Genomic DNA, 23,420 nt, shown 5'->3' on the forward strand with positions numbered 1-23,420 from the left:
ATGCAAAAAACAGAAAATCAAAAATTCAATGAATCAAATACCTAGGTCGATCGAAAAGTAGAAATTCACAAATCTCAAAAACGAAAATTGAAAAACGGGAAAACCAAAAAATCGAAAAGTAAAAAATTTGTAATATTGAAAATTAAAAAAATCAAAAACAAAAATAAAAAAATCGGAAATTAAAATAATCAAAATATATTAAGTAAAAAAAATTGCAAAGCCTAAAAACTGAAACGAACAGAAAAATAAAAAAAGCAAAAAATTGGAAAAACAAAAATTCGAAAAATCTAAAATCGAAAAAGTGGAAAATCGAAAATCTGAATAAAGAAACTTGGAAATTCTGAAAATTGGAAAATCGAAAACCAAAAAATCGGAAAGTAACAAAATTGAAGTCTAACAGTTGAGAATGGAAAAATTGAAAAACCGAAAATTCTAAAAATCGACAATGGACAAATTGAAAATCGCAAAATTTAAATTGAAAAATTGAACATGGAAAAATCGATGAATTTGAAAAATCGAAAATTCGACTACTCAAATTTTCTAAAAATCGAAAAATCATAAAACTGAAAAATCCAAAATTCTAATCATCGAAAGTCTGAAAACTGAAAATCGAAAATTCTGAAAAGCGGAAAATAGAATATCGACAAATTTAAAAGAAAGAAAATTGAAGTCTAAAAACCGAAGAATGGAAAAATTAAAAATCAAAAATTCGAAAAATCAAAACCGAAAAATTCAAAGATTTAAAAAGAAAATCGAAAAATCAAAAACCGGAAAAACTGAAATTCACCAATGCAAGAAACAGAAAATCGAAAATTCAATGAATCAAATACCTAGGTCGATCGAAAAGTGGAAATTCACAAACCTCAAAAACGAAAATTGAAAAACGGGAAAACCAAAAAATCGAAAAGTCAAAAATTTGTAATATTGAAAATTAAAAAAATCAAAAACAAAAATAAAAAAAATCGGAAATTAAAATAATTATATAAAGTAAAAAAAAATTGCAAAGCCTAAAAACTGAAACGAACAGAAAAATCAAAAAAGCAAAAAATTGGAAAGACAAAAATTCGAAAAATCTAAAATCGAAAAAGTGGAAAATCGAAAATCTGAATAAAGAACTTGGAAATTCTGAAAATTGGAAAATCGAAAACCAAAAAATCGGAAAGTAACAAAATTCTAACAGTTGAGAATGGAAAAATTGAAAAACCGAAAATTCTAAAAATCGACAATGGACAAATTGAAAATCGCAAAATTTAAATTGAAAAATTGAACATGGAAAAATCGATGAATTTGAAAAATCGAAAATTCGACTACTCAAATTTTCTAAAAATCGAAAAATCATAAAACTGAAAAATCCAAAATTCTAATCATCGAAAGTCTGAAAACTGAAAATCGAAAATTCTGAAAAGCGGAAAATAGAATATCGACAAATTTAAAAGAAAGAAAATTGAAGTCTAAAAACCGAAGAATGGAAAAATTAAAAATCAAAAATTCGAAAAATCAAAACCGAAAAATTCAAAGATTTAAAAAGAAAATCGAAAAATCCAAAATCTGAAAATCGAAAAGTAAAAAAATTGAAGTCTGAAAGCTGAAAAATGGAAAACTGAACAATCGAAAATTCGAAAATCAGATATGCGAAAAACTGAAAATCTGAAAATACAAAACTGGAAAATCAAAAATCTAAAAATGGAAAACCGAAAATCGAAAATTCAATGAATCTAATACGTACGTCGATCGAAAAACTGGAAATTCACAAACCGGAAAAACCGAAATTCACTAACGCAAAAAACAGAAAATCGAAAATTCAATGAATCAAATACCTAGGTCGATCGAAAAGTGGAAATTCACAAACCTCAAAACCGAAAATTGAAAAACGGGAAAACCAAAAAATCGAAAAGTCAAAAATTTGTAGTATTGAAAATTAAAAAAATCAAAAACAAAAATAAAAAAAATCGGAAATTAAAATAATCAACATATATAATGTAAAAAAAAATTGCAAAGCCTAAAACTGAAACGAACAGAAAAATCAAAAAAGCAAAAAATTGGAAAAACAAAAATTCGAAAAATCTAAAATCGAAAAAGTGGAAAATCGAAAATCTGAATAAAGAAACTTGGAAATTCTGAAAATTGGAAAATCGAAAACCAAAAAATCGGAAAGTAACAAAATTGAAGTCTAACAGTTGAGAATGGAAAAATTGAAAAACCGAAAATTCTAAAAATCGACGATGGACAAATTGAAAATCGCAAAATTTAAGTTGAAAAGTTGAACATGGAAAAATCGATGAATTGAAAAATCCAAAATTCTAATCATCGAAAGTCTGAAAACTGAAAATCGAAAATTCTGAAAAGCGGAAAATAGAATATCGACAAATTTAAAAGAAAGAAAAGTGAAGTCTAAAAACCGAAGAATGGAAAAATTAAAAATAAAAAATTCGATAAATCAAAACCGAAAAATTCAAAGATTTAAAAAGAAAATCGAAAAGTAAACAAATTGAAGTCTAAAAGCTGAAAAATGGAAAACTGAACAATCGAAAATTCGAAAATCAAATGTCGAAAAATCGAAAAGCCGAAAAATCGAAAATTTGATAAATCAGATATGCGAAAAACGGAAAATCTGAAAATACAAAACTGGAAAATCAAAAATCTAAAAATGGAAATCCGAAAATCGAAAATTCAATGAATCTAATACGTACGTCGATCGAAAAACTGGAAATTCACAAACCGGAAAAACCGAAATTCACTAATGCAAAAAACAGAAAATCGAAAATTCAATGAATCAAATACCTAAGTCGATCGAAAAGTGGAAATTCACAAACCTCAAAAACGAAAATTGAAAAACGGGAAAACCAAAAAATCGAAAAGTCAAAAATTTGTAATATTGAAAATTAAAAAAATCAAAAACAAAAATAAAAAAATCGGAAATTAAAATAATCAAAATATATAAAGTAAAAAAAATTGCAAAGCCTAAAAACTGAAACGAACAGAAAAATCAAAAAAGCAAAAAATTGGAAAAACAAAAATTCGAAAAATCTAAAATCGAAAAAGTGGAAAATCGAAAATCTGAATAAAGAAACTTGGAAATTCTGAAAATTTGAAAATCGAAAACCAAAAAATCGGAAAGTAACAAAATTGAAGTCTAACAGTTGAGAATGGAAAAATTGAAAAACCGAAAATTCTAAAAATCGATGATGGACAAATTGAAAATCGCAAAATTTAAATTGAAAAGTTGAACATGGAAAAATCGATGAATTGAAAAATCGAAAATTCGACTACTCAAATTTTCTAAAAGTCTGAAAACTGAAAATCGAAAATTCTGAAAAGCGGAAAATAGAATATCGACAAATTTAAAAGAAAGAAAATTGAAGTCTAAAAACCGAAGAATGGAAAAATTAAAAATCAAAAATTCGAAAAATCAAAACCGAAAAATTCAAAGATTTAAAAAGAAAATCGAAAAATCAAAAATCTGAAAATCGAAAAGTAAAAAAATTGAAGTCTAAAAGCTGAAAAATGGAAAACTGAACAATCGAAAATTCGAAAATCAGATATCGAAAAATCGAAAAGCCGAAAAATCGAAAATTTGATAAATCAGATATGCGAAAAACAGAAAATCTGAAAATACAAAACTGGAAAATCAAAAATCTAAAAATGGAAAACCGAAAATCGAAAATTCAATGAATCTAATACGTACGTCGATCGAAAAACTGGAAATTCACAAACCGGAAAAACCGAAATTCACTAATGCAAAAAACAGAAAATCGAAAATTCAATGAATCAAATACCTAGGTCGATCGAAAAGTGGAAATTCACAAACCTCAAAAATCGAAAAAAATGGGAAAACCAAAAAATCGAAAAGTCAAAAATTTGTAATATTGAAAATTAAAAAAATCAAAAACAAAAATAAAAAAATCGGAAATTAAAATAATCAAAATATATAAAGTAAAAAACTGAAACGAACAGAAAAATCAAAAAAGCAAAAAATTGGAAAAACAAAAATTCGAAAAATCTAAAATCGAAAACGTGGAAAATCGAAAATCTGAATAAAGAAACTTGGAAATTCTGAAAATTGGAAAATCGAAAACCAAAAAATCGGAAAGTAACAAAATTGAAGTCTAACAGTTGAGAATGGAAAAATTGAAAAACCGAAAATTCTAAAAATCGACGATGGACAAATTGAAAATCGCAAAATTTAAATTGAAAAGTTGAACATGGAGAAATCGATGAATTGAAAAATCGAAAATTCGACTACTCAAATTGTCTAAAAGTCTGAAAACTGAAAATCGAAAATTCTGAAAAGCGGAAAATAGAATATCGACAAATTTAAAAGAAAGAAAATTGAAGTCTAAAAACCGAAGAATGGAAAAATTAAAAATCAAAAATTCGAAAAATCAAAACCGAAAAATTCAAAGATTTAAAAAGAAAATCGAAAAATCCAAAATCTGAAAATCGAAAAGTAAAAAAATTGAAGTCTAAAAGCTGAAAAATGGAAAACTGAACAATCGAAAATTCGAAAATCAGATATCGAAAAATCGAAAAGCCGAAAAATCGAAAATTTGATAAATCACATATGCGAAAAACAGAAAATCTGAAAATACAAAACTGGAAAATCAAAAATCTAAAAATGGAAAAACCGAAAATCGAAAATTCAATGAATATTCTAATACGTACGTCGATCGAAAAACTGGAAATTCACAAACAGGAAAAACCGAAATTCACTAATGCAAAAAACAGAAAATCGAAAATTCAATGAATCAAATACCTAGGTCGATCGAAAAGTGGAAATTCATAAACCTCAAAAACGAAAATTGAAAAACCGGAAAACCAAAAAATCGAAAAGTCAGAAATTTGTAATATTGAAAATTAAAAAAATCAAAAACAAAAATAAAAAAAATCGGAAATTAAAATAATCAAAATATATAAAGTAGAAAAAATTGCAAAGCCTAAAAACTGAAACGAACAGAAAAATCAAAAAAGCAAAAAATTGGAAAAACAAAAATTCGAAAAATCTAAAATCGAAAAAGTGAAAAATCGAAAATGTGAATAAAGAAACTTGGAAATTCTGAAAATTGGAAAGTAACAAAATTGAAGTCTAACAGTTGAGAATGGAAAAACTGAAAAACCGAAAATTCTAAAAATCGACAATGGACAAATTGAAAATCGCAAAATCTAAATTGAAAAGTTGAACATGGAAAAATTGATGAATTGAAAAATCGAAAATTCGACTACTCAAATTTTCTAAAAATCGAAAAATCATAAAACTGAAAAATCTAAAATTCTAATCATCGAAAGTCTGAAAACTGAAAATCGAAAATTCTGAAAAGCGGAAAATAGAATATCGACAAATTTAAAAGAAAGAAAATTGAAGTCTAAAAACCGAAGAATGGAAAAATTAAAAATCAAAAATTCGAAAAATCAAAACCGAAAAATTTAAAGATTTAAAAAGAAAATCGAAAAATCAAAAATCTGAAAATCGAAAAGTAAAAAAATTGAAGTCTAAAAGCTGAAAAATGGAAAACTGAACAATCGAAAATTCGAAAATCAGATATCGAAAAATCGAAAAGCCGAAAAATCGAAAATTTGATAAATCAGATATGCGAAAAACAGAAAATCTGAAAATACAAAACTGGAAAATCAAAAATCTAAAAATGGAAAAACCGAAAATCGAAAATTCAATGAATCTAATACGTACATCGATCGAAAAACTGGAAATTCACAAACCGGAAAAACCGAAATTCACTAATGCAAAAAACAGAAAATCGAAAATTCAATGAATCAAATACCTAGGTCGATCGAAAAGTGGAAATTCACAAACCTCAAAAATCGAAAAAAACGGGAAAACCAAAAAATCGAAAAGTCAAAAATTTGTAATATTGAAAATTAAAAAAATCAAAAACATAAATAAAAAAAATCGGAAATTAAAATAATCAAAATATATAAAGTAAAAACTGAAACGAACAGAAAAATCAAAAAAGCAAAAAATTGGAAAAACAAAAATTCGAAAAATCTAAAATCGAAAAAGTGGAAAATCGAAAATCTGAATAAAGAAACTTGGAAATTCTGAAAATTGGAAAATCGAAAACCAAAAAATCGGAAAGTAACAAAATTGAAGTCTAACAGTTGAGAATGGAAAAATTGAAAAACCGAAAATTCTAAAAATCGACAATGGACAAATTGAAAATCGCAAAATTTAAATTGAAAAGTTGAACATGGAGAAATCGATGAATTGAAAAATCGAAAATTCGACTACTCAAATTTTCTAAAAGTCTGAAAACTGAAAATCGAAAATTCTGAAAAGCGGAAAATAGAATATCGACAAATTTAAAAGAAAGAAAATTGAAGTCTAAAAACCGAAGAATGGAAAAATTAAAAATCAAAAATTCGAAAAATCAAAACCGAAAAATTCAAAGATTTAAAAAGAAAATCGAAAAATCAAAAATCTGAAAATCGAAAAGTAAAAAAATTGAAGCCTAAAAGCTGAAAAATGGAAAACTGAACAATCGAAAATTCGAAAATCAGATATCGAAAAATCGAAAAGCCGAAAAATCGAAAATTTGATAAATCAGATATGCGAATAACAGAAAATCTGAAAATACAAAACTGGAAAATCAAAAATCTAAAAATGGAAAAACCGAAAATCGAAAATTCAATGAATCTAATACGTAGGTCGATCGAAAAACTGGAAATTCACAAATCTGAAAAATCGAAAATTTGCAAGATTGAAAAACCGAGAATTGAAAAATCAAAAAACCAAAAAATGGAAAAATCAAAAATCGAAAAATAGGAAAACCGAAAATTCGAAAATTCATAATATTGAAAACTCTAAAAGTCGACAATTCAAAAATCAAAAAACTGGAAAAAAATAGTCGAAAAATCGAAAAGTAAACAAATTGCAAAGCCTAAAAACTGACGAACAGAAAAATCGAAAAATCGTAAAATCAGAAAGTGGAAAATCGAAAACTGGAAATTGAAAAATCGAAGATTGGGAAATCGAAAAATCGAAAATCGGAATATCGAGAATCGACAAATTAAAAAACCGAAAAATCGCAAAAATTAAAAAATCGGAAATCGAAAAATTAAAAAAAAAAAGAAAATTCAAAAATCGAATAATCCGAAACTAAAATAATAGAAAAGTGGAAAAGTAAAAATTGCAAAGTGTCAAAACTGACGAACAGAACAATCGAAAAATAAAAAAAAATCGAAAAATATCTAAACATGGAAAATCGAAAATCGGAAAATGGAAAAACCGTAAAGTCGAAAATCGAAAACTCGATGAAACAAACACTCGAAAAAGCGAAAAGTAAAAAAATTGCAAGGCCTAAAAATTGAAAAATCAAAAAATCGAAAAAATGAACATCGAAAAAACGACGATCGAAAATCGAAAAGTGGAAAATCGGAAAATCACAAAATTGAAATCTAAAAGCTGCAAATTGCAGAACCATAAAAACTGAAACAAACAGAAAAATCGAAAAACCACAAAAGCGGAGAAACGAAAATCGAAAGTTGAAAAATTGAAGGTCGAAAAATCTAAAATCGAAAAAGTGGAAAATCGAAAATGTGATTAAAGAAACTTGGAAATTCTGAAAATTGGAAAATCGAAAACCAAAAAATCGGAAAGTAACAAAATTGAAGTCTAACAGTTGAGAATGGAAAAATAGAAAAACCGAAAATTCTAAAAATCGACAATGGACAAATTGAAAATGGCAAAATTTAAATTGAAAAGTTGAACATGGAAAAATCGATGAATTGAAAAATCGAAAATTCGACTACTCAAATTTTCTAAAAGTCTGAAAACTGAAAATCGAAAATTCTGAAAAGCGGAAAATAGAATATCGACAAAGTTAAAAGAAAGAAAATTGAAGTCTAAAAACCGAAGAATGGAAAAATTAAAAATCAAAAATTCGAAAAATCAAAACCGAAAAATTCAAAGATTTAAAAAGAAAATCGAAAAATCAAAAATCTGAAAATCGAAAAGTAAAAAAATTGAAGTCTAAAAGCTGAAAAATGGAAAACTGAACAATCGAAAATTCGAAAATCAAATATCGAAAAATCGAAAAGCCGAAAAATCGAAAATTTGATAAATCAGATATGCGAAAAACAGAAAATCTGAAAATACAAAACTGGAAAATCAAAAATCTAAAAATGGAAAACCGAAAATCGAAAATTCAATGAATCTAATACGTACGTCGATCGAAAAACTGGAAATTCACAAACCGGAAAAACCGAAATTCACTAATGCAAAAAACAGAAAATCGAAAATTCAATGAATCAAATACCTAGGTCGATCGAAAAGTGGAAATTCACAAACCTCAAAAACGAAAATTGAAAAACGGGAAAACCAAAAAATCGAAAAGTCAAAAATTTGTAGTATTGAAAATTAAAAAAATCAAAAACAAAAATAAAAAAAATCGGAAATTAAAATAATCAAAATATATAAAGTAAAAACTGAAACGAACAGAAAAATCAAAAAAGCAAAAAATTGGAAAAACAAAAATTCGAAAAATCTAAAATCGAAAAAGTGGAAAATCGAAAATCTGAATAAAGAAACTTGGAAATTCTGAAAATTGGAAAATCGAAAACCAAAAAATCGGAAAGTAACAAAATTGAAGTCTAACAGTTGAGAATGGAAAAATTGAAAAACCGAAAATTCTAAAAATCGACGATGGACAAATTGAAAATCGCAAAATTTAAGTTGAAAAGTTGAACATGGAAAAATCGATGAATTGAAAAATTCAAAATTCTAATCATCGAAAGTCTGAAAACTGAAAATCGAAAATTCTGAAAAGCGGAAAATAGAATATCGACAAATTTAAAAGAAAGAAAAGTGAAGTCTAAAAACCGAAGAATGGAAAAATTAAAAATAAAAAATTCGATAAATCAAAACCGAAAAATTCAAAGATTTAAAAAGAAAATCGAAAAGTAAACAAATTGAAGTCTAAAAGCTGAAAAATGGAAAACTGAACAATCGAAAATTCGAAAATCAAATATCGAAAAATCGAAAAGCCGAAAAATCGAAAATTTGATAAATCAGATATGCAAAAAACGGAAAATCTGAAAATACAAAACTGGAAAATCAAAAATCTAAAAATGGAAAACCGAAAATCGAAAATTCAATGAATCTAATACGTACGTCGATCGAAAAACTGGAAATTCACAAACCGGAAAAACCGAAATTCACTAATGCAAAAAACAGAAAATCGAAAATTCAATGAATCAAATACCTAGGTCGATTGAAAAGTGGAAATTCACAAACCTCAAAAACGAAAATTGAAAAACGGGAAAACCAAAAAATCGAAAAGTCAGAAATTTGTAATATTGAAAATTAAAAAAATCAAAAACAAAAATAAAAAAATCGGAAATTAAAATAATCAAAATATATAAAGTAAAAACTGAAACGAACAGAAAAATCAAAAAAGCAAAAAATTGGAAAAACAAAAATTCGAAAAATCTAAAATCGAAAAAGTGGAAAATCGAAAATGTGAATAAAGAAACTTGGAAATTCTGAAAATTGGAAAATCGAAAACCAAAAAATCGGAAAGTAACAAAATTGAAGTCTAACAGTTGAGAATGGAAAAATTGAAAAACCGAAAATTCTAAAAATCGACAATGGACAAATTGAAAATCGCAAAATTTAAATTGAAAAGTTGAACATGGAAAAATCGATGAATTGAAAAATCGAAAATTCGACTACTCAAATTTTCTAAAAGTCTGAAAACTGAAAATCGAAAATTCTGAAAAGCGGAAAATAGAATATCGACAAATTTAAAAGAAAGAAAATTGAAGTCTAAAAACCGAAGAATGGAAAAATTAAAAATCAAAAATTCGAAAAATCAAAACCGAAAAATTCAAAGATTTAAAAAGAAAATCGAAAAGTAAACAAATTGAAGTCTAAAAGCTGAAAAATGGAAAACTGAACAATCGAAAATTCGAAAATCAAATGTCGAAAAATCGAAAAGCCGAAAAATCGAAAATTTGATAAATCAGATATGCGAAAAACAGAAAATCTGAAAATACAAAACTGGAAAATCAAAAATCTAAAAATGGAAAACCGAAAATCGAAAATTCAATGAATCTAATACGTACGTCGATCGAAAAACTGGAAATTCACAAACCTCAAAAACGAAAATTGAAAAACGGGAAAACCAAAAAATCGAAAAGTCAGAAATTTGTAATATTGAAAATTAAAAAAATCAAAAACAAAAATAAAAAAATCGGAAATTAAAATAATCAAAATATATAATGTAAAAAAAAATTGCAAAGCCTAAAAACTGAAACGAACAGAAAAATCAAAAAAGCAAAAAATTGGAAAAACAAAAATTCGAAAAATCTAAAATCGAAAAAGTGGAAAATCGAAAATCTGAATAAAGAAACTTGGAAATTCTGAAAATTGGAAAATCGAAAACCAAAAAATCGGAAAGTAACAAAATTGAAGTCTTAACAGTTGAGAATGGAAAAATTGAAAAACCGAAAATTCTAAAAATCGACAATGGACAAATTGAAAATGGCAAAATTTAAATTGAAAAGTTGAACATGGAAAAATCGATGAATTGAAAAATCGAAAATTCGACTACTCAAATTTTCTAAAAATCGAAAAATCATAAAACTGAAAAATCCAAAATTCTAATCATCGAAAGTCTGAAAACTGAAAATCGAAAATTCTGAAAAGCGGAAAATAGAATATCGACAAATTTAAAAGAAAGAAAATTGAAGTCTAAAAACCGAAGAATGGAAAAATTAAAAATCAAAAATTCGAAAAATCAAAACCGAAAAATTCAAAGATTTAAAAAGAAAATCGAAAAATCGAAAATCTGAAAATTGAAATTCGAAAATTTGGAAAATCGAAAAGTAAAAAAATTGAAGTCTAAAGGCTGAAAAATGGAAAACTGAACAATCGAAAATTCGAAAATCAAATATCGTAAAATTGAAAAGCCGAAAAATCGAAAATTTGATAAATCAGATATGCGAAAAACAGAAAATCTGAAAATGCAAAACTGGAAAATCAAAAATCTAAAAATGGAAAAACCGAAAATCGAAAATTCAATGAATCTAATACGTAGGTCGATCGAAAAACTGGAAATTCACAAATCTGAAAAATCGAAAATTTGCAAGATTGAAAAACCGAGAATTGAAAAATCAAAAAACCGAAAAATGGAAAAATCAAAAATCGAAAAATAGGAAAACCGAAAATTCGAAAATTCATAATGTTGAAAACTCTAAAAGTCGACAAGTCAAAAATCAAAAAACTGGAAAAAAATAGTCAAAAAATCGAAAAGTAAACAAATTGCAAAGCCTAAAAACTGACGAACAGAAATATCGAAAAATCGTAAAATCAAAAAGTGGAAAATCGGAAACTGGAAATTGAAAAATCGAAGATTGGGAAATCGAAAAATCGAAAATCGGAATATCGAGAATCGACAAATTAAAAAACCGAAAAATCGCAAAATTTAAAAAATCGGAAATCGAAAAATTAAAAAAAAAAGAAAATTCAAAAATCGAATAATCCGAAACTAAAATAATAGAAAAGTGGAAAAGTAAAAATTGCAAAGTGTCAAAACTGACAAACAGAACAATCGAAAAATAAAAAAAAATCGAAAAATATCTAAACATGGAAAATCGAAAATCGGAAAATGGAAAAACCGAAAAATCGAAAATCGAAAACTCGAAAATTCGATGAAACAAACACTCGAAAAAGCGAAAAGTAAAAAAATTGCAAGGCCTAAAAATCGAAAAAATGAACATCGAAAAAACGACGCTCGAAGAAAAATCAAAAAATCGAAAAGTGGAAAATCGGAAAATCACCAAATTGAAATCTAAAAGCTGCAAATTGCAGAACCATAAAAACTGAAACAAACAGAAAAATCGAAAAACCACAAAAGCGGAAAAACCAAAATCGAAAAATGGCAAATCGAAAAATCGTAAAATCAGAAAATGGAAAATCGAATAATCGAAAGTTGAAAAATTGAAGGTCGAAAAATAAAACAACCGAAAAATCGAAAAATTTTATGATTAATGGAAAATCGAAAAATCGAAAACAGAATAGTTAAAAAACCGGAAAATTGAAAAATCGGAAATCGAAGAATTAAAAACGTAAAATCGAGAATTCAAAAATCAAAAAAATCGGAAAGTAAAATATAATCGAAAAATGCAAAAAATTGCAAAGTCTAAAAACTGACGAACAGAAAAATCAAAAAATCTAAAAATGGAAAGACGAAAAATCGAAAACTGAAAGAATGGCAAATTAAAAAATCGAAACATCGAAAAATCAAAAAAAAACGAAAAACTAAAAAATCGAAAACCGAAAAAACTGAAAACTCGAAAAATCAAAATACCGCAAATTTGAAAAATCAGAAAATTAGAAAGTAATAAAATCGAAAAGTTGATAGAAAAATGGAAACTGAAAAATCTAATTCGATGAAACTGTTGGTCGAAAAAACGAAAAATCGAAAATCGAAGTGACCTTTTTTTGAGACAGGCTGTATAAGTAAATCTAAAAAATATTACTGCAATGATAAATCAAAGGTATAGACTCATCATATCAAATTTTACGATGACGTCATGCATTTTTTGGCGAAGATAAGAAAATACATTTTGATCGTGGCTTTGAAAGTATTCTTCGACTTTCGTTCCATTTAAAAATTTCAAAATAAAGCGTCAAATATGATAATTGATAAACTTTAAACCAAAATTAAGAAGTTTATAAACTGAACATTTTTTTTGCTTTTTGAAATGTAGTACACTTCAAAAAATGTCCGTGACTTACTTTAATAATATAGAATATTAGTGTGATTTTGAGCATATTCTCGATGTTATTAGAGCAGGACAGGTTTTTCTTTTATAACTAATTGACAAGATTTCAAAATATTCAGTTTTGCAATTAGACTCATCATATTCTGAACATTTTAGATAGGGCATTTATAAAATTAAAACTAATTAAGAGTAAGTATTTATAAAATTAAAACTAATTCAGGGTAAGAATTTGGTCAACACGTAAATTTCGTTGTAGTTTGAGCCCACCTACCAACTCTGTCCTTGGACGATTTGGACCGCCTCCTTCGGTGACGACCGGCAAAAATGATCCGCCCATAGGCTCAAAACATTTGCGTGCGATTGTACCACTGTAGAATGAAATTTCCCAAACTATACAACATAGTACTAACCCGGCTCCTTGTTCCAGACTGGGGTCCATCCACTTCACAGTATACCACTCATCATATTTCTTGCTTCCACAGCACTGAAATTCTATTTGTAACCGATCAATCTGCGATTTATACACCGTGCTGTTCAAATAATGGTTCATAGCGGTGACAATTCCATCGTGAAGCTTCTCATGTGTGCTATATGCATGCGCTATTACACATATAATAATAATCAGGATAATAATAAGCAGCACAAAACTGAGCATAATCACGAAATACATAAGCCTGTTTAAATCAGCCCTGGGGCTTTGCTCGAACACCGAATACACAAAAAATGCCATCACAAAATTAATTATAAAAAAAAATAAAACAGGAACTGCTTGTAAACTAGGTAAAGTATCACCACCGCTTGAAATCATATTAATATAATAACCAAGATGACTCCTGATTTGTATGGCAGAAACGAAAAGTTTGATTGAGTAGAGAACATCGATCACGAGAAATGTGAGCAGAAGGGCTGTGATTATTTTAATTGAACGGTAGGCAATCACGCGGACAAAAAAACCGTTTTTTATCACCACTTCATGATCTGCAGGGGTGTCAGTGTCAGACATCACTGACAAATCAAAAACGACATTGTTTTTGTTGTTATTAGACAGCTTTACGCCATTCCGTCCCTTAGCAATGCAATTTTTGCTCAACAATGTCAATGTTGGTGTCAAGAAGTGGAAAGTTCTTCCGGAGGGATGACTGCTTCAACTTTTCCTTTCTTCCCGTTTCTGTTCCTTGTTCACGAAGTATTGTACTGTGTATCATAATTACAAACAACTCCATCAAAAACCTATCCCAATTTTCATTCTTGAATCTAGGGTCTTTTTTTCATTGCATCCTCCATAGTCTTCCTTACTTGCTGCAAACCTTTATACAGCCCCAACGCCGACACCGTCTGCCCTTGAACCAGCACTTAACAACTTGTCAATAATTCAATCCACTTCAATGTAGCCATTTGGAGCGATTAACCTCTGCCGTCTTTTAACAAACTTCTCTTTATTACGTGTAACTTTTCCTATTTTAATGATATCGCGTCAGTGCCTGTTCCATTGAGAGTCTACTTCCATTGAGGAATTTCATTGCATCAAGGTTTACATTATTGAGATTATTCGGCTTTTCGATTTCTCGATTTTTCAACTTTAGAACTCGAAAACATGCACCTACTTGCAAAAATGACGCAAGATCTTCTTTCAATAGGTAATTTTTTGAGATTTTTAAAAATTGTGATATTTCAATGCACTGAATTAATTATCTAGTTCTGGAAAAAAGGTTAAAGTTATCGAAGAAATGAGGCCGCAAGTCACTTCTGCCCTCGAAATCTACAAGAAAAAGTATTTAGTTAAATTTCGAGAATCGTCGAAAATGGGTCGAAATTTGCTAGTACTTATCAAATAAATAAATATACAAGCCCCTCCCACCTACCCTTTATTTTATTAGAAGAGTGGGCCATCTGCCAAAATCAGTCTTATCTTGACAAGTACTAGCCCCGCCCACCCACCCTTGTTTTCTTAGAGGATATGTGATTTGCAAAAATCAGTCTCATACTTGCGACGATAAGACTGATTTTGGCAGATGACATATTCTTTATTTTCTTAGAAGAGTAGGTCATTGGCCAAAATGAGTCTTATTTTGGCAAATACTAGCTCCACCCACCCGCCCTTTGTTTTCTTAAGAGAGTAGATCATTTGCCAAAATCAGTCTTATCGTAGTGCGTACTACTAGATTCTTCAGTTTTTCGATTTTTCAACTTTCGAATTCTTCAATTTCTCGCTTTTTAAATTTTCAATTTTTTGATCTGTCTTTTGATTTTTGATTTCTCTGGACAACTGAAAAAAACTTTCGATTTTTTAATTTTACAATTTTGGCATTTTCCGAATTCTCAATGATTTGATTTGTAAAAATATCGAGAAAATAGATGTTTATTTTTTTAATTTCCGATTTTTGATTTTTTGTCACCGAGTTTTTGGACATTTTTCAATTTATAGTTATTGAAAGCAAATGATATTTAAATGTTAAAAAGTAACATAGTCCTGAACTTGTGGTTTATAAATATACTATTGAGATTATTCGGCTTTTCGATTTCTCGATTTTTCAACTTCAGATGATTCAACTTTTCAATATTTCAATTTTGGAAATTTTCAATTTTTCCATTCTTTAAATTTTCGGTTTCTCCATTTTGTTATTTTTCGATTTTTCAATTTTCCGATGTTTCAATGATACAATTTCTCAATTTTTATCCTCGATTATTTTACGATTTCTAAATATCTTGATTTTTGAATTTTTCAAATTTTGACGTTTTTAAATTTTCAGTTTTTCGATTTCTGAAGTAATCTTTTTTTCCCATTTCTTTCCCGAGCAATGAAAAGTGAAAAACTAAGGAGTGAAAAATGAAAAATCGGAAAATTAAAAGAACAGAAACTCAAGAGCCAAAAAAGTGAAAACAACTAAAATATCTAAGAATTGAAAAATCAAAAAATTCTTAAATCAAAAAAATAAAGAAACTAAAAATTGAAAAATTTCTAATCGAAAAATTGACGAAACGACAAAATGAAAGAACTAGAAACTTGAAAACTTGATTGAAGGAACAAAAGATCGGTAAATCGAGAAACTCAATAAAAAAATTTAAAAAATCGTAAGACGAAAATATGTATAAACTGAAAAGTCGAAAAACCACAATTCAAAAAAATGAAATCGAAAATGGACAAATCGATCACTTTAAAATGAAAAATCCTAAAAATTGCAAATTACAAATCGAAAAATTGAAAAATTAAAAAGTTCAAATTGGAAAGTAGATTGAAGGAATGAAAAATCGAAAAATGAAAAATTGAAAATAAAAAATCTACAAATTTCAAATTGAAAACTGAAAATGTGAAAAACTGGAAACTCTAAAAACAGAATCGAATTGCGCAATTAAGACAATCGAACAACTGAATGATTTAAGATTGAAAACTTGATTGAAGGAACGAAAAATCGAAAAATTGAAAAAAAGCGAAAGACGCAAATATCCAAAAACTGAAAAATAAAAAAAATACAAAATTGTACAATCAAAGACTGAAAAACTAAAAAGAAAACTGAAAATCGAAAAACTGCAAATTCGAAAAATTGAAGAACTGGAATATTTAAAAAAATAGAAAAACTGAAAGATTTAATATTGAAAACTTGAAAAAAAAAATAGAAAAATTAAAAAAAAGGAAAATTGAAAAAAAAACCGAAAGATGAAAATCTCTAAAAATCGAAAAATTGAAAACATGAAAAGTGAAAAATCGAGGAACTGAAAAATCAAACAATTAAAAACTGCAAAGCCAAAAAATTGAAAAATTGAAAAATTATAAATTGGAAACAAGATTGAAGAAATGAAGAATTAAAAAATCGGGAAACTCAAATATTGAACAATTGAAAACCGAAAAATTAAGATATCTAAAAACTGATGAATCGAAAAATTAAAAACAGAGAAACTTAAAAATGGAAAAATTGAAAAAATTGTAAAATCGAAGAATTAAAGAAGTTAAAAACTGAAAAATTGAAAACCAAAAAAAAAGAAAAATGTAAGATCTAAAAACTGAAGAATTGAAAAATAAAAAAATTTCCAAAGTGTGAAATTAAAAAAATCGAACAATTGAAAGATTCAACACTGAAAACTTGATTGGAGAAACGAAAAATGCAAAAGCAGAGAAACTTAAAAATCGAAAAATTGAAAAAAGCGAAAACGCAAATGTCTACAACTTTAAAATAAAAAAATCGAAAAAAATTTCAGATCGGAAAAGTGAAAATCCAGAAACTGAAAAATAAAAAAATGCAACATTGTCGAATCAGAGAATGAGAAACTGAAAAATTTAAGATTAAAAACTAGATTGATGGAGCGAAAAATCGAAAAATCGAGAAAGATAAAAATCGAACAATGAAAAATGAAAAACTAACAATTAAAAAATGAAAAATCAAAAATAAAAAGTAGAGAAACTCAAATTGAAAAACTGAAAAATTTTAACATCTAAAAATTTCTAATAACAAAATTGATGAAACGAAAAATTGAAACATTTAGTAAATGAAAAACTGAAAAACAAAAAAATCGGCCGAGTTTAAAACTTAAAAAATCGAAAAATTGAAAAATTTCAAATTTCAAATCTAAAAATTGAAAAAACGAAAACCTTAAAAATCGAGAAACAGAAATTTTCAGTTTTTTGATTTCTGAAGTAATCTTTTTTTTTATTTTCCCATTTCTTCCCAAAGTTTCGATTTTTCACTTCTTCAATTCTTCAATTTTGCGATTTTTCCGGTTTTTGATGTTTCAATTTTTCCATTTCTCAGATTTTTGATTTTTCAATTTTTCGATTTTTTAAACTTACGATTTTTCGACTTCTGGATTTCCCGATTTTCAGTTTTTCGTTTTTTAAACTTTGGACTTTTTTTGGCAATTACTAGCTCCACCCACCCGCCCTTTGTTTTCTTAAGAGAGTAGATCATTTGCCAAAATCAGTCTTATCGTAGTGCGAACTACTAGATTCTTCAGTTTTTCGATTTTTCAACTTTCGAATTCTTCAATTTTTCGCTTTTTAAATTTTCAATTTTTTGATCTGTCTTTCGATTTTTGATTTCTCTGGACAACTTAAAAAACTTTCGATTTTTTAATTTTACAATTTTGGCATTTTTCGAATTTTCAATTATTTGATTTTTAAAAATATCGAGAATATAGATGTTTATTTTTTTAATTATCGATTTTTGATTTTTTGTCACCGAGTTTTTGGAAGGAAGTAAAAAGCAATTTTGATCAGCGATTTGCCATGTTTACCGGAACTTTAAAACATCTGAAAATTTTGTTCCTAATTTTCAATTTTTCAAGATTTCGGTTCGAATAAATTTGTTCTTTTAGTTAAAAAATCGAAAAATGACAACCCGTGAAAAGGAAAAATTTTAACTTGAGAACTTGAAAAATTAAAAATCAAAAGATTCAAAAATTGTGAAGTTAAAACTTGAAAAATCAAAAGATTGGAATTAAAAACTGCAAAATTGTCAAACAAATTATCAAATGAAATATTCAAAAGTTGAAAAATCCAAAAACTAAAAAAAAATTAAAACTGGAATTTCGAATTCGATATATAAGATGTTTTTTTTCAATTTTTCGATATTTCAGTTTTTGCTTTTCCGATTATACAGTTGTACAATTTTACGATTTCTCATTTTGCCGATTTTTCAATTTGTCATTTTTTGATTTTTAAATTTTTCATCATCTGCCAAAATCAGTCTCATCTTGACAAGTACTAGCCCCGCCCACCCACCCTTTACTTTCTTAGAAGAGTGGGTCATCTGCCAAAATCAGTCTTATCTTGACAAGTACTAGCCCCGCCCTCCCACCCTTATTTTCCTAGAGAATATGTGATTTGCAAAAATCAGCCTCATGTTTGCCAAGATAAGATTGATTTTGGCAGATGACCTACTCTTCTAAGAAAACAAGGGGTGGGTGGGTGGGGCTAGTACCTCTTCTTAGAAGATTAGTCATTTGTCAAAATGAGTCTTATTTTGGCAAATATTATCCTGGCCCACCCTCCTTTTATTTTCTTAGAGGGTAGGTTATTTGGCAAGTACTATCATTGTGTAAAATTTCATTTTTGAAAAAGTTGTCTAAAAATTCTGAAAAAATTCAGATATATCCCGACGTGCTGATTCCAAAAATATAGCATGTTTATGGTAACGGAGCAATATTTTCGGAAAATTCGGTGGGAAATTCAATTTTTTTTTTATTTATAAAAATTGCGATATTTCAATTGACGATTCTGGAAAAACGGTTTAGGTTATCGAAGAAATGAAGCCAGAAGTGACTTCTGCGACCCAAAATCTACATGGAAGTATTTAGTTAATTTTCGAAAATCGTCGAGAATGGGTCGAAATTTGCATAGAGGAGGTAATACGAATACATAATGGGAAACTTCATTTTTGAAAAAGTCATCTAAAAAGTTTGATTGAGTTCAGAGATATAGATCCCGACGTGACTCCAAAAATATAGCATGGTTATGGTCACGAAGTAATATTTTTTTCGAATGTATCTTTTCGAAATTTCGAAGTTGTTATTCAATTCCCTTTTAGCTTTTTGGGAAATTCGAGGAAGTCAACCCGTCAGACAAATTCTAAAAAAAATTGTAAATTTAAAAAATTGTATTTGCATTCGCAGGAATAAATAGTAATAGTTTGACGTTTAGAAATGACATTTTAGGTTGGGAGGTGTATATCTGGTTGCCTAAAATCGTGCACTAATAACCTTTATTTAAAAAACGATTATCGTACATAAATCATGCATTAATCTCCTCATTAATAACTGATCACCAGAAAAAACGGTAAATAATGGTTTCAGAGCTCAGTGATTCTTGATAAATGCGTATCTTTCTATGTAGGGAATTTATCGCTTGTCGGTAAAATCGTTTCCTGTAACCGAAAACTCTCAAATTTTGTGATGACATGAGCTGTCATTTACGAATAACAATGTCAAAATTTAATTAACCCAGGTACAAACAGGTCAACATGGCAATAAATTTGTTTACAACTTTAAAATTCGGTAAGTCTTAGTTTCCCCATATTTATCCGTAGCAACCGACATTTGGTTGTTTGTGACAGAAAAAACCCCAAACCGCTCACTTGATTTACGTACATGTCAACTTTTTTCCAAAATTCCTCACCAATTTAAAATTGGTTGTAATTAATAAATAAATCTGGGTAAAACTTGACCAACATTTCATCCTCAGACTCTAAAATCGTCCAAATTTGGTGTACATTTGTGAGCGCGACCTTTGGACCCATATGTTTTGATACAAAGTGCAATCCATTTTTTAGTCAAGACCTTTCGACCTTTGTCGCGATGTTACTCGGACCAGTTTCCAAAAATCACGACCCATTACACGGTGGTGCCTCGAGACAACGACCCACGATGGAAAGGTGAGTTTTCCAGGTTTCCACCGTCAGTAGTATTAATGTTTTTTGATAGAGGTCAATATGGAGCGATTTGCGGACGAAACCGACATTCTCATAATCGGTGGGGGCCCCGCTGGTATGAGCGCCGCTATTCGAGCTAAGCAACTCGCCGAAAAAGACGGCAAAGAGTTGCGAGTTTGCGTGGTGGAAAAAGCCTCTCAAGTCGGGGGCCACATTCTTTCTGGGGCCGTGATTCAACCGACTGCCCTTGACGAACTAATACCTGACTGGGCGGAAAAGGGGGCGCCTTTGAAGACTCCGGTGAAAGAGGATAAGTTTGGTATTTTGACAGCTAGTGGGAGAATTCCGGTGCCTGTGCTTCCAGGTAAAACTCAGCCGAGTGTCAGTTTTGGTAATTAAGGTGGGTTTTAGGTACCCCTATGTACAATCACGGCAACTACATAGTCCGTCTGGGGCACGTCGTGCAGTGGCTGGGTGAACAAGCGGAGGCTTTAGGGGTGGAAATTTACCCCGGGTATGCCGCGTCTGAAGTCCTCTTCCACCCCGACGGTAGCGTCAAAGGAGTAGCTACGAATGACGTCGGGATTGCTAAAGACGGCAGCCCCAAAGACACGTTCGAACGAGGGATGGAGCTCCACGCTAAGTCCACCATATTAGCAGAGGGCTGCCATGGCCACCTATCCAAACAAATCATCAACAAATTTAACTTGAGGGCGAACAGTGAGCCACAAACTTATGGTATAGGGTTGAAGGAGATCTGGGAAATTGAACCATCAAAGCATGTTCCTGGACGCGTGGAACACAGCATGGGTTGGCCTTTGGACAAGTTTACGTATGGGGGTTCTTTCTTGTACCATTTAAATGAAGAAACGCCTCTTATTGCTGTGGGTTTTGTGGTAGCGCTGGACTACACTAACCCATATTTGAGCCCTTTTAAAGAGTTTCAAAGGTTCAAGCACCACCCAAGTGTCAAACATTACTTTGAAGGTGGTACAAGGATAGCTTATGGTGCTAGGGCTTTAAATGAAGGCGGTTTTCAAAGCATACCCAAATTGACTTTCCCTGGTGGGTGTTTGGTGGGGTGTTCCGCTGGGTTTTTAAACGTTCCAAAAATAAAAGGCACCCACTATGCTATGAAGAGTGGAATGTTGGCTGCTGAGAGCGTGTATGAGGCTATTAATAGCGAAAAACAAGAAACTGAGGGTTTTGAACCTAAAAGTTATCCAGATAAAGTTAAAAACAGTTTCATCTGGAAAGATTTAAAGAGGGTGAGGAATATAAGGCCCAGTTTCCATAATCCATTGGGGATGTATGGTGGGGTTATGTACAGTGGTTTTTCCATTGTTGTGGGTGGGTTAGAACCGTGGACCTTGAAACATGGTGCTCCTGATCACACAAGACTGAAGCCTGCAAAAGACTGCACTCCTATTGAGTACCCAAAACCTGATGGTAAGATTAGTTTTGATCTTCTGTCGTCTGTGGCGTTAACAGGGACCAACCATGAGGGTGACCAGCCGCCACATTTAACCCTCAAGGACGATACAGTACCGGTTAAAGAGAATCTAGGGGTGTTTGATGGGCCTGAAGGTCGGTTTTGTCCAGCTGGAGTTTATGAATTTGTCCCTCTTGAAAGTGGAGATGGGCAAAGGCTACAAATCAATGCTCAGAATTGTATACATTGTAAAACTTGTGATATCAAGGACCCAAGTCAGAATATCAACTGGGTCGTTCCAGAGGGGGGCGGCGGCCCCGCCTACAACGGAATGTAATTTTATACAACTGCCTTACACTTGTACAGCTCAGGATTGATGAAATTATCGTTAATTTTTATCTATATTGATATAATAAAACTTTTATAACAATGAAAGTGCTTAAAGATATAACTCAAAATCTATCCTATTTGAAGTATAAAAATTCGACTCTTCGCCGCATTTCCGCACCCACACTCCCGTTTTAAAATACCCCTCATTCGCCCACTTTATCATCTGACTGGTACCAAAAGGACCCTGAATTTCGTCTTTATCTTGTTCCCATTTGAACTCCCACATCAAGTCAGTCTCTTTACCTGTCTTAGTCACGGAAGACGCCTCAATTTTCTCTTTCTCCTTACTCTCAAAATCATCAGCATACATATCCAACACCGGCTCACTCTTCGGCTTCCCCTTATCCTCCACCTTCCTCGAAATCTCCTCAAAAGTCTCTTGATACACATTCATGTTCCCCGTTTTCGTCAAAATCGTGTTGGCAAACTCCGTCATGTCCACCACATCCTGACTCTCGTTCAACGTCCCCGCTTTCTTCCGCCTCAGCCGCTCCACACTCGACAGCTTCGTGTTGTCCCCCCCTAACCTGCGTATCGTCTTATTCACCGTCTCCTTCGGCTTCATGAACTTGAGCATCTTCTTGTACAGCCCCAGCTCGTCGAACTCGTCGTTGGAGTCCGAGTCGCTCTCGTCCCCCAAGCCCTTGTCGTCGGGGTCCAACTGGTACTTGTCCTCGTTCTGGATGTTGTGCCAGTCGACGTTGTCCAGCCAGTTGTCCCGGATTTCCTTCTCGTTCTTCCAGATGAAGTGGCCGTCTTTGTCGAAGTGGCCCTCTTCCATTTCCTCGCGCATGTTGAACGCGGTCATGCGGACCCCCTCGACTTGCCGCGAAATTCCCTCTTCCTCGCCCTCGATGTCGTCGGCGTTGAGCTCGTTGTCGGCGTCATCGTGGTCGTCCTCCTCGTCGGAGTCGAGGGAGTGCTTTTTGGCGTCGGGCCTGGCGAGGCGCCTTTTGGTTTGAATGAAATTGTGTTCGTTGAGTTTTCGTTTTGACATTTTCTTGACGTATCGACGCAAACTGGCGGCAGTGCGCGTGCGCGGGGAACGGGTCGATAAGTCAATAGAAGGGAGGCGTTTTTTCGCGGTGGAGCGGGTCGCGGACGTTTTCTGACGATTGAGTAGTGACGTCACGGACAATTGGGCGGGAACTTTAACTATTCAGACAGCTGAAACGTAAGAGGGCATTAAAAATTGACAAAGTATGTTCACGAAAGTAGAAAACAATTTCGTATATAGAATTTGACATTTTCCTTAGGATTTTGTAAGGTCCAATTCTTAATACATCTAATTTTTTTCGGTTCAGTCGGTTATGTATGCAAATTTCGCAATTTTTGTAAGCTTTTTCGATATTTTTTGATATATCTTCTGCCGTATAGTAAGTTAGTATTTTGCTTTGCGTTTGTTTTATGTCTATGTGGCAAAATTCCTTTGGGTATTTTTTAGAAGTTTTTTACAAAACTCAAGCAAGTGTTGCCAATACTGTACTGCTTCTTTTATTGCT

At 30.4% G+C, this 23,420-nt stretch overlaps 3 protein-coding genes across 3 annotated transcripts in view; 1 reads left to right on the top strand and 2 right to left on the bottom strand.

The window, feature by feature from the left end:
- The window catches only part of LOC135141008 (rod outer segment membrane protein 1-like), a 15,287-nt gene extending 1,272 nt beyond the window's left edge, over positions 1-14,015 (bottom strand). Inside the window, exon 1 of the mRNA XM_064071793.1 lies at positions 13,149-14,015. Within this exon, the coding sequence (XP_063927863.1) occupies positions 13,149-13,741 (593 nt within the window). The 5' untranslated portion in view covers positions 13,742-14,015. The remainder of the gene's footprint in view (positions 1-13,148) is intronic.
- A 5,587-nt stretch (positions 14,016-19,602) lies between these two features.
- Etf-qo (Electron transfer flavoprotein-ubiquinone oxidoreductase) lies at positions 19,603-21,963 on the top strand. The gene is made up of 4 exons (XM_064071557.1): positions 19,603-19,722; positions 19,998-20,099; positions 20,149-20,460; positions 20,508-21,963. The coding sequence occupies exons 1-4, from the start codon at positions 19,689-19,691 to the stop codon at positions 21,863-21,865; spliced, it is 1,806 nt and encodes a 601-aa protein (XP_063927627.1). The 5' UTR covers positions 19,603-19,688; the 3' UTR covers positions 21,866-21,963.
- On the bottom strand, positions 21,917-22,951 carry LOC135140847 (CD2 antigen cytoplasmic tail-binding protein 2 homolog). Its single transcript, XM_064071558.1, has one exon. The coding sequence runs from the start codon at positions 22,913-22,915 to the stop codon at positions 21,968-21,970; it is 948 nt and encodes a 315-aa protein (XP_063927628.1). The 5' UTR covers positions 22,916-22,951; the 3' UTR covers positions 21,917-21,967.
- Positions 22,952-23,420: the final 469 nt, after the last annotated feature.

Source organism: Zophobas morio, unplaced genomic scaffold (assembly GCF_036711695.1).
Source record: "Zophobas morio isolate AGI-343-1 ecotype UQ-CSIRO unplaced genomic scaffold, CSIRO_AGI_Zmor_V1 ptg000041l, whole genome shotgun sequence".
NCBI lineage: Eukaryota > Metazoa > Arthropoda > Insecta > Coleoptera > Tenebrionidae > Zophobas > Zophobas morio.